Source organism: Lepisma saccharinum, chromosome 7 (assembly GCF_977018435.1).
Source record: "Lepisma saccharinum chromosome 7, izLepSacc3.1, whole genome shotgun sequence".
NCBI lineage: Eukaryota > Metazoa > Arthropoda > Insecta > Zygentoma > Lepismatidae > Lepisma > Lepisma saccharinum.
In genome coordinates, this window is record NC_139235.1 from 90,186,820 (window position 1) to 90,202,262 (window position 15,443).

Here is a 15,443-nt window from a genome sequence, read left to right on the forward strand (position 1 = left end):
GTAAATCAGTACAGTGAAACCTCGATTTACGTTTTTCAGAGGACCAAGGTAATTTAATTCACTGACTTCCTTTTTTAGCTTACGTCCATCCCTCTATCAGAGAACTTTCAGACTGAAGTGACAAGCGAAAACGAATCTGCAGGAATGAATGCAACGTTTTGTACTGAGATGTATCTGAGTATTAACACGTTGGCTGCCACAATGAAAAAATACATTTTTTTTCTGGGGACCATGGTGTTTTATTACAAGAATATAATAAAAATGTCGAAAGCAATGTGTTTCTTGATGATTTGATGAAAAATTGTTATTTTTAATTATTTTATGAGCGTGAGTCATATGCAACTCATGTGGCGCTAGAATCGAATTTTTACATTGCATGCCACGTGAATTTTATTGATTTGTTTTTCATGCATTATTTTTTCTTCTGAGTATTGTTATTGTTTTTTCTGAGCAGTGTTATTGTTTTTTCCTGAGTATTCAGTCTTTTGTTATTTGTAACATGATTTTGCACTATTGTCTCAATATCGTTCGAGGGGCTGGCCAGCAATAATTCAAGGCTAAACACACAATCTGAAAAAATTGAAAACTGTTCATTACTTAAACAATTTTTTTCCTTACTTGTCAGATTTGAGTGAAATTTTAAGGTAAAAATAAATATAAAAGAAGTTAATCTATTCAGTCATGCTTTCTATATTGTTTGTAACAATAACATCATTGCCATTTCTCTCTCTCTCTCTATCTCTCTCCCTCTCTCTATCTTTCTCTCTCTCTCTCTCTCTCTCTCTCTCTCTCGCTCTCTCTCTTTCTTTCTCTCGCTCTCTCTCTTTCTTTCTCTCTCTCTCGTGAACTTCTTACCAATACATTATGCATTTCAGTGTCGGGACTTGGGGCTCTCCGTAATGACAATGATGCCAACTGCACGTACGAAGGAGACAACAATGTACTCGTGCAGCAGACAAGCAACTGGCTGTTACACATCTGGGAAAGGAGGAAACGAGAACAAATAAACACTCCGCTTGCTTCAGCCAACTATCTGTCAAGTGCGCAGGAAATATTGCAGTCAAAGTTCACAGCTCGCACGGTGGATGAAGTCCTCAGGCCTGATAGTAAGTGATTTGTAGCAGTTGGTAAGGCTAAAAAAAATGGAGAATTAATTGAAGTGGAAAATGTATGGAGCTCCATCTCTTGAGTGTTTCAAGAAAGTAATTTCAATGGTAATGCACTTTTTTTTTAATGTATACACACATGCACAAATATTCAAAGAACATCTACCTTTATGTAAGCAGTCATGCCTGTGTGTCAATTATTCATATTTCAGGGTCGTAGGAGTACAAGGTAAAGTTTTCAGTGCATACAAAACTACAAAAAACAAACAAAAGAACAAATAGGAATGAGACAGATTAATTGGTACACTATTGACATCAGTGCCAGTGTATCACTTCATTAATTTAATTTCTGGTAATTTTACCAGTCTGAAGTCTGATATTTCTATAATTAGTCTTTAACTTCGAGCATGTGAGGTATATATAAACGTAAGGAAAAAGGTATGAATGCACATTGGGGTAGTGAAGGTATGGCTCTACACATCCGTGATCCTGAAAATAGTGGATAGTTGTATGATCTTTATGATTTTTCAAGAAAATGAAACCATGAATATGTTGCCAGATTGCATAATATTGATCCTTATTCATGCAATTTATTTTGTAATTAATGTATTTTTGTAAAATAATAGTGTGTTGCCTTGACTTGTATTGCAACAGTAATGAAGCCAGTTATAGTAAATGGAATCGGTTATTGCATTTGGTAAATTGAGATGTACTTTCTTTCAGCAATCCTAAATGCATACAAGTGGTTGGTTTGCTGGCTTCTGCAGGCAACTGAACAAAGACTGGCATCGTACCTTAAAGGAGGCCAGGGTGCTTTTGATGCAAGGAACAATTCTCAGGTGTACTATGCGAGGGACCTTTCTATAGTGTATGTTGAGGTGAGTATAATGCCCTTCTGCATCCAAGCATGCTAATTTTGTTGTAAACATATTTACAATAAGATTTAAAATACACTTCAGAAATATACCTTAACCTTTTCTGTTCCAAGCATCTCGATCGAGATACCCAAAAGTAAGCCTCACGGTCCCAAGCATCTCAATCGAGATGCTGTGTCAAGGTCGTAGTTTTTACGTTATAACGTTTCTATTTTTGGCTAGAATTTCGATTTTTTATATATATTGTTCCTAACACATGTATTTAACAGAATTTTTTTTTGCATTTTTTTTGTCTTCATGAAAATGGAGGGGAAAAGGGACTTCTCTTTTGCGTCTTTTTTCAAGGGAAAATTTTGCCGACAAAGGAAGACCGGCTTTTTTTGTTCTAAAGCAATGCTTTTCACTCCTGCCTGTGAACTGCATTCGAAGGAAGCTTGTTTATCAGTAGCCGATGTCAAAATGAAAGTTTTCCGTGAGGGCGCAAGCAGGGGAGGGGAGGGGGAAGACTGGTTGTTGAATCTGCGTTGTGAGAATGGAATTTCGAAGCACGCTGAAGGAAACCTTTGTTTTTTTAGCACAAGTGTCCACAAGCTGCGACAGGGGTTACCCTGCATTGTCTAAAAATAAAATTTCAAGCAGCTGCAAGAATTGGCACTCATTTTTCACTGCGTTCTACCTCTTCTTCCGTGAATGTTGTGCGTAGGTGTCATTTTGTGCCCAAGTGCGAGGACATTTTTTGGGTGAAGTGACAATTTTTTAAAATAATTTTTGGGGGTTTTCTCCCTTGCTCCTCCATATATACGCCAAATTTGCATAAATTTTGCATTTTGTTTATTTTGACATTTTTTTCGGGGGGGGGGGGACACCATTTTTTTAAGAAAATTATTTTTGAGGGGATTTCCCCCATTTCCCCCTCCATATGTACGCCAAATGTGCATAAATTATATATCGTCTGAATCTGTGATTCATTCTGCGTACAATGGTATATCTTTCATATGAGTCATTCCATGCCAAATCAACACAGATATGTGCAATTATTAACCTGACCATCTCCGATTTTCATGAAATTTGGGGAGTTGAAACTATGCATGGAACTTAGTAAGTATAAAAATTTTTAGTTTCGTGCATCTTGTAATTGTTAAATTATTCAAGGTCAAAGTTAGCATAAATTGCCCTTTTTGAGCCCGCTTAGCTATACTAAATCTGCTGTAACTCCGCCCCTATTTTGCCTAGGAAGCTCAAATAAAGCTTATTGTACAGGGAATTGAACAAGCTTTCCAGTGATATATAACAGGGCTACCTTTGGATAAAAATATAATTTTGTCACGTGACCTTGACTTTTGACCTTGAACATCTCAAAACATGTCATCACCAAAAGTCGTGAAAAAAATATATTTGGTCCCTCATTCCATAGTCTAAAACATATCAAAAAATCATTCTGGGACTGCAATGGGATCAGAAGATACAAAATAATATGTGTAACTATGTGACTGATAAAAGCCCGATTACATGAACTATGAAGAGTCAAATGTCCCTTAACACCCCCTACAAAATGTGAAGGAGTTATCCTGGGTATAATTGGTCATGAAAGAAATAGGTTAGGCACAGGGAGATCCCTAGACGTGTGTGTCAAGCCCAGGTCCGGCATATTGTTGACCGCCATATTGAATTCAACGCAAAAATTTCAAAGGAAAGGGGGTGATGTGATATATCAAATGAGGCTAGAATTTCACGAGAAATGAAGTGACGAAGGATTTTCCAACGTATCTTATGCCAGCAAAAAGTTATACACACATCTTTCACTTACGATATATGCACATTATAATGTTGTCAATGTTCCTGTGAGCACACTCGTTGACGTCTCTCACACTCGCATAGAACATTTGGTAATGTAGCATGTGCAACAACATTGCAAGCAGCAACTATGCCTTCTCTCAGATGGTCAATGGTCAGGGACTTTTAGTGCATGCACCATTCTCTTCAAATGTTTCTGAAGGTAAAAGTCCTCCTAAGATGTTAGATCTGGGGAATGTGCAGGCCTTTTAATAGATCCCCGTGTGCCCATCAATCTACCTAGAAAATTACCATGAAGAAATTGCGAAAATGTCTACATAGTGTGGTCACACTCTGTCCTGTTTCAAAACTCTCGAAAAGTGCCATATTCCGTAAGCAAGGGTGAAAAACCCTGTTCACTTAACAAATCCAAGAAGCCCTCACCATTTAAGGTTCCGTTGTTGAATATGGACTAACCATTTCCGTTCGCCATACATTATACCACATAATTAGCTTACCAGCAACAACCATTCGACTGAGCAAATCACAGGTATTGCATATTATTTTTATTAATTTAACGTGAACATAAAAATTTGCTTAGTCACTGAAGAATTTTTCATTCCAAAGGAAGTGTCACGTAATTGTTTGAGATACTTTTCCCAGTATTCTTCACTATTCAACTATTTGGTGAATGTAGCTGATTAAAATCATATGCAATGGTGCGTATACTTCTTTCTCTCCCAAGATGTCAGCGGGATCTCGATGAGTTCCTAACACGTTAGGAGCATTCCAATGCTTTGTTTTTAATACCTCGAAAAGGAGAAAATGGTTACAAGCATGCAGTAATAAATTTTTGCGGGTTAAATATATGTTGCATAAACCTTCGTCACTTCATTTCTCGTGAAATTCTAGCCTGATTTGATATATCACATCACCCCGTTTCCTTTGAAATTTTTGCGTTGAATTCAATATGGCGGTCAACAATATGCCGGATCTGCGCTTGACACACACGGCTAGGGATCTCCCTGTGCCTAACCTATTTCTTTCATGACCAATTATACCCAGGATAACTCCTTCACATTTTGTAGGGGGTGTTAAGGACATTTGACTCTTCATAGTTCATGTAATCGGGCTTTTATCAGTCACATAGTTACACATATTATTTTGTATCTTCTGATCCCATTGGAGTCCCAGAATGATTTTTTGATATGTTTTAGAGTATGGAATGAGGGACCAAATATATTTTTTTCACGACTTTTGGTGATGACATGTTTTGAGATATTCAAGGTAAAAGGTCTAGGTCACGTGAGAAAATTATATTTTTATCCAAAGGTAGGCTTGTTATATATCACTGGAAAGCTTGTTCAATTCCCTGTACAATAAGCTTTATTTAAGCTTCCTAGGCAAAATAGGGGCGGAGTTACAGCAGATTTAGTATAGCTAAGCGGGCTCAAAAAGGGCAATTTATGCTAACTTTGACCTTGAATAATTTAACAATTACAAGACGCACGAAACTAAAAATTTCCATAGTTACAAAGTTCCATGCATAGTTTCAATTCCCCAAATTTCATGAAAATCGGAGATGGTCAGGTCAAAGGCTGTGTTGATTTCGCATGGAATGACTCATATCTCTAGGGCATTTAGTTTCTGAGCTATAGTCATTTCAAGGTACCGCTGCATTTTCAAGCTTGAATCAATGGTGTGCCGACCATTCCTTTTGGGGGTACAACTCAAGTTACATTGGTCATACGACAATGATGCAAATATTTTTCTGTTTCTTACATGCCAGCGATAATTTCTATGTGCATTTTGAACTTTTCATATCCTTTTTTTCGGGGGGCGGGCGAAACCCCATTTTTTTTAAAAAAAAGTATTTTCAGGGGATTTCCCCCCTTTCCCCCTCCATATATACGCCGAATGTGCATAAATTATATATCGTCTGAATCTGTGATTCATTCTGCATACAACGGTATATCCTTCATATCTCCAGGGCAAATAGTCTCTGAGCTAAAGTCATTTCAAGATACCGCTGCATTTTGAAGCTTGAATCAGTGGCATGCCGACCATTCCTTTTGATGGTACAACTTACGTTACATTGGTCATATGATAATAATGCAAATATTTTTGTGTTCCTTACATGTCAGCGATCATTTCCATGTGCATGTCGACACTGTCATGTACTTTTTCCTTTGGGGGAGGGTGGGGGAACCAAATTTTTTTTTCTCGAAATTTTGGAATTTTGAGTTAGCCCCCTCCCCCCACCACATATACGCCGAATTTGCATAAATTTCATATAGTCTGAAAATCTGGTTCATTCCGCGTACAACGATATATCACTCATCTCTCTAGGGCAATTAGTCTCCGATCTACGCTAATTTAATTGAAACTCTGCGTTTTGATCAAAATCTGCTCGGGACAGAGAGGCTTACTTGTGAAAATGGCCTTGGGACTGAAAAGGTTAAAGTGTATATTATCAACATAGAAACAAAAATATCATTCCAATGTTTTCACATTTTCTGCACCATACCACATATTTTTTTTTTTTTTACTTCTGTCTGTCCATCCAAATCAGTCCTTGTTTATAGTGTGTGACACAACAGTAAGACCTGCACTGTGGCCATGTGGTTTAAGGTGCAAGCTTCGGGTCATGCACAGGTTTCAGTTTCTTGGCAGAAGCCCAACAATTTTCCTCAGATTTTGGCCTGTGTATGGGACCACCCACCATCACGAGGACATTGAATGAGTAGCATAGCCTGGTCATAGAAAACCTACAACAATGAGAGGGGTTCCTCGTGCTGACCACATGTCACCCCGTAACTGGTTGAATGATCTCCCACCAGGTGGGAGAGAGGCTGGCAGTTGGTAGGCACTGGCCCTCATGGACTGTTACGCCACAGATTGTTGTTGTTTTGTTATTATTATTAACACATTGGCTATTTCACACAACCTCACAATTTTGTTTTAATGTATAAAAATAAAGCAGGTCTGTTAACCCAGGATAGGTCGCACTTGCTGTAGTCATGTCACAGGTGAGCGTGGCGCTCACCCTTGCTTTTCAGGCATATTTCACCGTATTTTAATTTTTTTAAATTTATTTTTTTGTACTTGTAATGATCTGTTTATTATAATCCTTCTTATTCATTACATTTTTCTTTCAAAATGTTTATTTGTTTTCAAACAGTGTAGTATACAGAGGTTGTTCCGTCTACGTTTGACCGATTTCGTTCCTCCCCCCCCCCCCCCTCCCGGGCAGATTGGACTCACCCGAACTGGCATGTGGCATCCTGCAGTGTTGTGCAGTGACTGTCTGGGAACGGAGTTGTTTATCTGCGCGGACGAAAATAACGCACAAAACAGGACCATTGTTTTGAGTGTTGTGTAAAAATTTTTTCCAAGTGTGTGGGTTTCCGCTCTGTGACCAACATGCCGCCCAAACTAAGCCAGTTTTGGGAAGGCTATGTTGCGGCTCTTTATGACGCCCAGTTTAGTGTTTCTGTGATTAGAAAACAGTGCAAGAAGAATGGTTGCAACATCAGTTTAAGTGGAATAAAAAATGTTATTAAAAAGTACAAGAGAAACGAAGCTCCACCATTTGGATCACCAACGAAGTTGCCTAGGAAGCGGGAATGCACCAAGGCCACCCCTACCATGCAGAGGAAATTGCGCAAAATGGCAATGCAAGAAAGGTGTATGGCTAATCGTCTAGACGTGTCTTTGGGGACTGTGAGCCGGACCTTACAAAATCAACTCAAGCTGGAAAAAGTCATGAAAGCTCGCTGCCATCTTCTCACGGATGCCCACCAAAAGGAACGAAAGTGTAACGCCCGGAAGCTGTACGAACGGCATCTGGCAAAACAAAGGTGGAAGCACGTCGTAACGCTCGATGAAGCATGGATTTACCTTTCCGACTGCGGTAAACCGAGAGCCATCATGTACCGAGAGAAAGGCGCAAAGAACTTCAGAAGGTGGGTCCGTGTATGTAAAGAATCCTTCCCAAAAGGGTTCATGGTCGTTTCTGGCTACTGTTACCGAGGTAAACTGAAGATTCATAGGGTGGCGAAGAACTGCAAAATAAACTCGCAGTATTATCAGGAGCAGATCATGCGGCCGATCTAGGAGCATGAGATTCCAACAATGTACGGAAATGATGCCAATCTGGTGCGCATTCACATGGACAAGGCCTCATCACATACTTCACGATCGTCCCTCGCATTCTACAGGGAGATGGAGGAGGCAAGTGGTATACAGGTGATACCTTTCAATGAGGTACCTGTTAAATCTCCAGACGCAAGTCCCATGGACTATTGTGGATTTGGCTTGCTGAAGCGGGCTTTGGGAAAACGGCGTGTGACAACTGTGGAAGGACTTTGGAAAGCTGTGCAAAGTGAATGGGACAAGATTCCCCTCCCAGTTCTTCAGAGAAGCCTATTACAGTGGAAATTACGCTGTCGGGCTATTGTTAGGAACCAAGGGACACACATCGAGTACTTACGGATCTGGTGCTATGGATTCGTCTAAATTTTTGGGTAAGTCAAAATTGGCCAAATGTAGACGTAACAACCTCTGTACATGCTCCAAGTCTCAGCGTTAACAAAAAGTGCATGTTCCTCTGCGGTAGTTCCATCTGATCTCCAGAAATCTGATATGATATAAGTCACCTGCGACACTTTTCGAATTTGCTATTAACACTACAAGAACATATAGATACGAAAACTTAATAGGTCTATCCTGTTTCTAGTGACAAATTAATGTACAAATGTAAATAAAAAATATATAACGTAATTGGTTGCGTGAGAGCTCTGCGCTCACTCTGACAACACTATTTCCACAACAATGGTCTCTCTAATAATGCTGTTTACGTCATCTCATAAAAATGTGATCAGGTCACTTGTGAAACTCTAAAAGTCAGCTAGAGAGCACCACAGGCCAATATTTTAAATACTGTTAAAATGGCACTTCATTAAAATTTAAAGTGAGTGCTGCGCTTACCCACGACCGATCGTGCGTTAACAATAGATAATAAATGTTGTACAACCCCTTTTCTTTCAGCACTACATTATTGAGCTGTTCTGGAAACACATTAAAAGCAGCAAGCTAGAACCATCCATGGAAGCAATTCTAACCAAACTGTGCTCTCTCTACGGTGCATGGAGCTTGGAACGTCATTTGGGAATCCTTTACCAAGGTAAGCAGCTTTGCTTATTATCACCCTTTACTTGCTTGTTCAGTTTCTAGGTGGGAGAGACCGTGACATCATCATGTGGTGGAATTGTGCTTAAAGTGTAGATGGTGGATTTTTAGATGTCTCAAAATGGTGGTGGATACTGAACAGATCAAATCAATGCAATTGAAAATCTTTCTGTTCTTTGAAACTAATTTTTTATTATAAATTGAATACATTTTTCAATTTATTAAAATTAAATTCTAATTTAAAATTTTGTATCGAGTGCACTACTTTTAAAAAAATCATCGCATCATTAAATATTTTAGTGAGGAAGGAAATTAACTGTACTTGGATTTTTTAATTCAACGCTTACAATTACAGTAGAACCTAGATTTTAAATGAACAAACTTAAAATGCTCGAAAATGTAAGTTCGAGGAAATTTGTGTAACATTTAACTATGTTGGGACCATCAAGATTGATGTAAAATGTAACATCCGGGTTCCATTGTATTTACAGGTTGTTGACGTTATTAACATTTGCACTTTGGTTCTTGTTGGTTGTATGAACATTGTGCAATTTCATTCTATTTATATAGCACAGAAAATATCCTTGTGGGAAGTATCTAAATGTGCATTGTAATCACAACTTGTACTTGTTTAAGATCTGCGACTTCTTTTCACAGGTGGATACACTGTTGGACCAGAGCCAGGGGTACTCTTAAAGGAAGGAATCCTCCTGTTGTGTTCCCATATTAAACCAGAAGCTGTTGCACTCGTTGATGCTCTTGCACCACCAGATTTTATCCTCAATTCTGCCCTGGGACATTCCAATGGAGAGGTAAGATTCTTGTCTTTCATCAACCACTTCATTTGACAGAGATCAATATTTGAATATGCCAAACTTGGATAAGTGGAAACACTATTTTCTTAAAACTCTGTGCTTACTTCGACAATTCATTTTTTGTCATCTCCACAATTCGATTACCAAAATAATTGTTTAAAATAATGCCAAGTGGATATCACTTTGAGCAAATAACCAGTACTGTGTACATTTTAATAATTTGAAAATCACTGAGAAGTGTTGATCAGAACTTTACGATTCTAAACAGTGATACTATTTAGAAATTTAAGTTAGATTTCAAGTCCAACCAGAACTTGAGCCTGGGTCTCAGACTTACCAGAATTACTAACTGAGCTACTTAGCCTTTCTGGGCGATTCTGATTGATCATGTCCTGGTCAAACTCGCATTTTTCTTATAATTCTTACATGTAAGGTACCAGAATATTGCTTAAAAATGCATATAGTTGTGTCAGATTGTTGATAAGTTTTAAACAAGTTGTGGCATTGAATTGGAGGTGTCATGACATGACATTTGTGCAAGAAACTGAAGTGGAAATCTCATACATATCGTTTTAATCTCATTTTCAACCATGAACTTCCAAAGCAATCATAAATTCTTCTAGAAAACAAATTACAGAGCAAATTATTGGTTCATTGCTTTATATCTCTTCCAGGTATACAAGAATCTTCAGTCCGCTATCCTCCACAGTCCAAATGCTTTACAAAGACCAGTTTGGTGGACGGAAATGATTGAAGCAGCTCGGTCTAAGCTTTGATTGGTAGGTGAACTAATTCTGTCTTATTTTGCCTATAAAGTTCACTTGGTAACTCTCCTCCTTCAGTACGAAATAATACAGCTATAAGACTTCATTGAAAAAAATAAAGCAAAAACAAATGAGATGGTGAAATATAGTAGCTGGAGCAGCTAGGGAGACAATACTTATTTTTAGACCGTTTTGATAAATTGATTACTTTGTTGATTTACAAAGCTGCAGGTATACAAGCTACAAGACGGAACCAATACCGATACCAATGTAGGTTTCAGGAATTTAGCCAATATTTTTCTGGAGTCAAAGTGTCTCATGAAGTCTGCAAAACTACTGTATGACACTTTTGTGGAGTCTAAATATCCTGGAAATAAGAAAAATGCATAAAAAATAAATAAAAGTAATGCTCCCCCGTGCTTTGCACCATGCCATGAAGGCATATAGGAGTGTGTGGAGTTAGGGCCCCACACTTTCTTGATCACGGCCAAAGGTGGGGGTGATGTGATCAGTACCATGCCCCTGGCCACCTTTACCCCCAGTTTCCTTCAGGTACTTACTGTATACAACACTGGGTGGATGCCAGAGCCACTTGAACAGGTGGAAAAAATCCCATTCTCCCCCGCTGGGGATCGAACCTGGGTGTCTCGCATGCTAGTCAGACGCCCTAATGACCAAGCTACCGCAGCTCAAGAAAAATGCATAATTTCCATTATTTTGGCCCAACATTGTAGGATGAATGGATTTTGTAATTAAATTACTTAGCTTTTCTGCCACTTTCGTCTCATTGTTTTGATGAGAATGAGTCTGTTACATGAAAGTGATAAATGACATTCACAAGAAATGCCCAGGTTAGTACCCAAACTTCAGTTACAAGATTCAAAATCAATCACTTCATGTGCTCAGCTACTGAGCAGGCCAGCAGTTCCGTGAAGACCTGATATGAAAGATTTTTCATGATACGTTTTCCAAAGTTCAAGGACAAAATATTTATTACAATGAATAGAGAAATATATGTAATGAATGCTTCATTTAATATTATGGTACATATTTGTTGTAAATGCAATATTTTACTTTCTATTTTAAGAATGTCAGATCTATGTGGTTCACATGGCATTCCATAGTTTGTATAGCAGGCAGTGATATCACCAATCCTGGGTTTGGTAGCCAAATTGGTAGGCCAAGGTTCATTGCCAATATATCAAAGAATTTGCTTCCACAGTTTAACTTTCAGGGAGCTTTCAGACCAAAGCCACAAATGACTAGTGATTCTGGTCACTTGGAAATGAAGCTACGGAAATAAATAAAGGATGATTCAAAAAGCATGCGTTTTAATATATCAAAATACGAACTTTTTGGAAAAATACATGTACCAAGGACAGAAACATGTTAATCAAAACTTCCCATTTCAGGTATGGAAAATTATATCGGGCATATGACCCCCTCTACTTTGCTGGCACAACAAAACTCTCTTTGTGAAATTATTGATCACAGCCTCACAAACTTGCATGTCGATCTCACCGATATTTTGGGGTTTATTGACATACACCAAAGACTTATCATAACCCCAAAGGAAAAAATGCAAGGGGTTAAATCACATGACCATGGGGGTCACTTCTGGTCACCACGAAGCGAGATGAGCCGATCCAGGAACTTCTCATGAAGCAATGAAATTGTTTTGCCGTACGTGTGGCAGGTCACGCCGTCTTGCTGAAACCATAACTGTTCAATGTCCATTGCATCGAAATGAGGCCACAAAAAATCTCTGACCATTGTACGGTATCGATCTCCATTAACTGTCACTGCTTGTCCTGCTTCATCTTCAAAAAATAAGGGCCAATGACACCACCTGCCCAAAAGCCACACCAAACCGTTAATCGCTGTGGATGCATTTCCCTTTCATGAACTGTGTACGGATTTTCTGATCCCCAGATACGGCAATTTTGCTTGTTGACAGAACCGTTTAAGTAGAAGTGTGCTTCGTCGCTGAAGAAGATTTTCCTCGCAAAGCTGTTGTCTTCTCAGAAACCAGCCAACAAAATCTCGCCTCTTCTGGTGATCAGGTACTTTCAGTTCTTGGGTTATAGGGGTGGTAATGGAGATCATGGGCAAGAATTCGCCGCAGTGAAGAATATCCTATGCCCAATTGTTGGGAACCGCGACAAACTGATTTCTTTGAACTAACAATCACACTGTCACGAACCAACGCAATGTTCTCAGCAGACCGGCCGGAACACGGATGCCCAGATGTTTTCAAGTTGACTGTTGAACCTGTTTCATTGAACTTTTTCATAAGTCTGCGTACTGTTGATTCATTCGGTGCTTCATCACGCCCGAAATTCGCACGAAGTCTTCCGACAGTTGCAGCACAACTTTCTCCATTTTGATAAAACGTTTTCACAAGTAGCACACATTGTTGCTCCGTTGTGAAGCGTTTCATGTTCACACACAGGCTGAATTCTGATGGTGCACAGTTGACAATATGGCGAGTGATTCTCAACCAACATTTTTTTTAAATCGGAAGGTTCACAGAATACAACGTACTACACACCATTGTTGCCAACCACGTAACAACATGCCAACCGATTTCTAACCGGCGCGCTTTTTGAATCACCCTTTACAACCTTTCATATTGCTCGTCACTCAAGACTGGACCTCTTTCTCTTCACTTCTGTCCAAAGGGTCCCTTAGATATATCCTAATAGCCTCTGTGTATTACTCGGCCTCAACAAACTATTGCAATGAAACATTTTCTTTTTTACAGTATGCTACTTGCTGATCTGGGGAGTCAAGCGGATGCTCAGGTGAATTTTAATGTGGTAGGTTAGTGCTTAAACATGAGTTGACCATGAACAAGCATATTGTTTTCAATTTGGTCTCGCATTGAATGATGCAACCACAAGAGAATGTCATCAGTTTTACAAAACATCAAGCCTTATTTTCCTTTCAGCAGAGGTAAAATTTTACCATACAACATGTGGGTGTATGTACATAATTTTTCATGCCATGACTTTTTTTGGGAATTGTATTGATTATCAACAGATCCAATTTAAAGTCTGCAAGTTGGAAATCAAATACAACAAAAACTAGCATCATACTGTAAATGCATCCTTACTAAACCTACAAAAAAGTCGGGGACTTAAAAGTACGATTATCATAGACTATGGCTGTTTTCTAGGGAACTATTTTAATACTAACAAAGATTTTTAATTATTGGACATGCATTCGTTATTTTTTAAATAAAATAATCCTGCCTTTTGGAGGTAGCTGGAAACATTACGAAATAAACTTCCACAATTTTATGTTATGAATGTATAGCAATGTGATAGACCTGAAAGGAATTTTCTGAATAATTAATGGTGTGTAAATATGAAAGATTGTTGGTGCTATTCATATTATTAACTTTTTATATACAAAAGTTGTTGTAATTATTTTTGTAAAAGACCATGTTTAATAAAATGCATTTGTTAATTATATGTACATGAAATCAACACTTAGGTAAATTAATTTTCCTCCATTGATTTTAACCTGGATTTGTTAACAGGCGCAAGTAAATTGTATGACAAAGCTTTTGCTGTGCAATATCTTGTGTTGAGCTCCACAGAATAAATAACCAATAGTTATGAGCTACATTGACTACAGAGATTTCCTACATGTGACTGCACATGAGTCACGTGATGTAGTCCCAATGCTAAAGCACAGGAGAATAGTAACTGCACCTCTCCTGAAAACGTGTTACTGCATATTATCTGGACATTGGCATTAGCTGTTAACAGAAATATACACCGCTCCACAAAACTTAACCTGGGAGAATGTGCATGTCAGGCATTTGACCGCAAACTTTTCTTTGCTTGGGCTTATCTATGCTGGACATGTGGGAGATGCAAATTTGGTAGCCAACAATGTTATCAGTGGCCTTCTACCATTTAAAAGACACAGTTCAGTTTCATTTGCAGTGCTTTTGACCGTGAACGCTTTCTCATGTTATAGATTTAACAATAGATCTTTATTGCAATTTCCCCTATAATTATGAACTCTGAAGAGGAGGGACGAATTCATAGGCTTCGAGAAGGAGGAACAAAGTGTTAAGAGCTTGGAAGGCAATTTGAATAAGATGACACTTCTTTGGCGATGAAGAATGTAAATCAGAAAATGCATTCACTGTTCACTCTACGTCTGCTGTGAACAGTTTTTTAATGTGTGGAATGTGCAAATGGAAATCTTGATATGACGATAAAGTGGATGTGGAGTAAAGAGATGAAATAAATAAAAAAAACTAGTAGTAAATGCAGAAAATATACAATTGTAAATACCTTTTAGTATCATAATTTTGTTCTCTATAAAACCTATGTAAAATTGTTTGTTTCACAATTATATTGTATTCTTACAATAATAAAAAAGAACTAGAACAATTACCTAGTAAAGTTTTGTAAAATAGTGTTCCTTTCGCGTTACATTCTTACAAAAATAGAGAACAAAACATTTCTTTTAAAAAAGTGTATTAACTTTCCAAAACTCTCAACTCTATTTATTGTATTAAAAATAAAAAGAATGTACAAGAGAAAGAAGGAAACAATAAAATACAAAAAAAAAAATAATAATTTTGAAATATAAAACAAATCCAATAGATCTAAATATTCAAGTGCGGTCATTTTGACCGTGCGCATTCTCCCGGGTTAAGGAACACTAAGGGATCATTCCAAGTCAAATCATCCAGGTCATGTCACCCACAATCTCTGATTTTAATAAAATTCAATACACTTGTTAAACTTTTGATGCTAATTACAAAAATTAAAACTTTTTTTTTTTTAGTTTGGTCAAGGGGTTCACAAATTACGAGTTTTTAAAAATCTCTGTATACGCCACTTGCGGCTCCACTTTGAATGACATGCATTAGGTTATAAATGATAGTATCTTCTC

At 38.0% G+C, this 15,443-nt stretch overlaps 1 protein-coding gene across 2 annotated transcripts in view; it reads left to right on the forward strand.

Moving 5' to 3' along the window:
* The window catches only part of LOC145990004 (peroxisomal acyl-coenzyme A oxidase 3-like), a 38,469-nt gene extending 24,455 nt beyond the window's left edge, over positions 1–14,014 (forward strand). For both annotated transcript variants that reach the window (XM_083125588.1, XM_083125587.1), the window contains exons 11-16: positions 876–1,106; positions 1,830–1,984; positions 8,804–8,939; positions 9,602–9,756; positions 10,434–10,538; positions 13,288–14,014. In XM_083125588.1, coding sequence (XP_082981714.1) covers positions 876–1,106; positions 1,830–1,984; positions 8,804–8,939; positions 9,602–9,756; positions 10,434–10,535 — 779 coding nt within the window. In that variant the 3' untranslated portion in view covers positions 10,536–10,538; positions 13,288–14,014. The remainder of the gene's footprint in view (positions 1–875; positions 1,107–1,829; positions 1,985–8,803; positions 8,940–9,601; positions 9,757–10,433; positions 10,539–13,287) is intronic.
* The last annotated feature ends 1,429 nt before the right edge of the window (positions 14,015–15,443 follow it).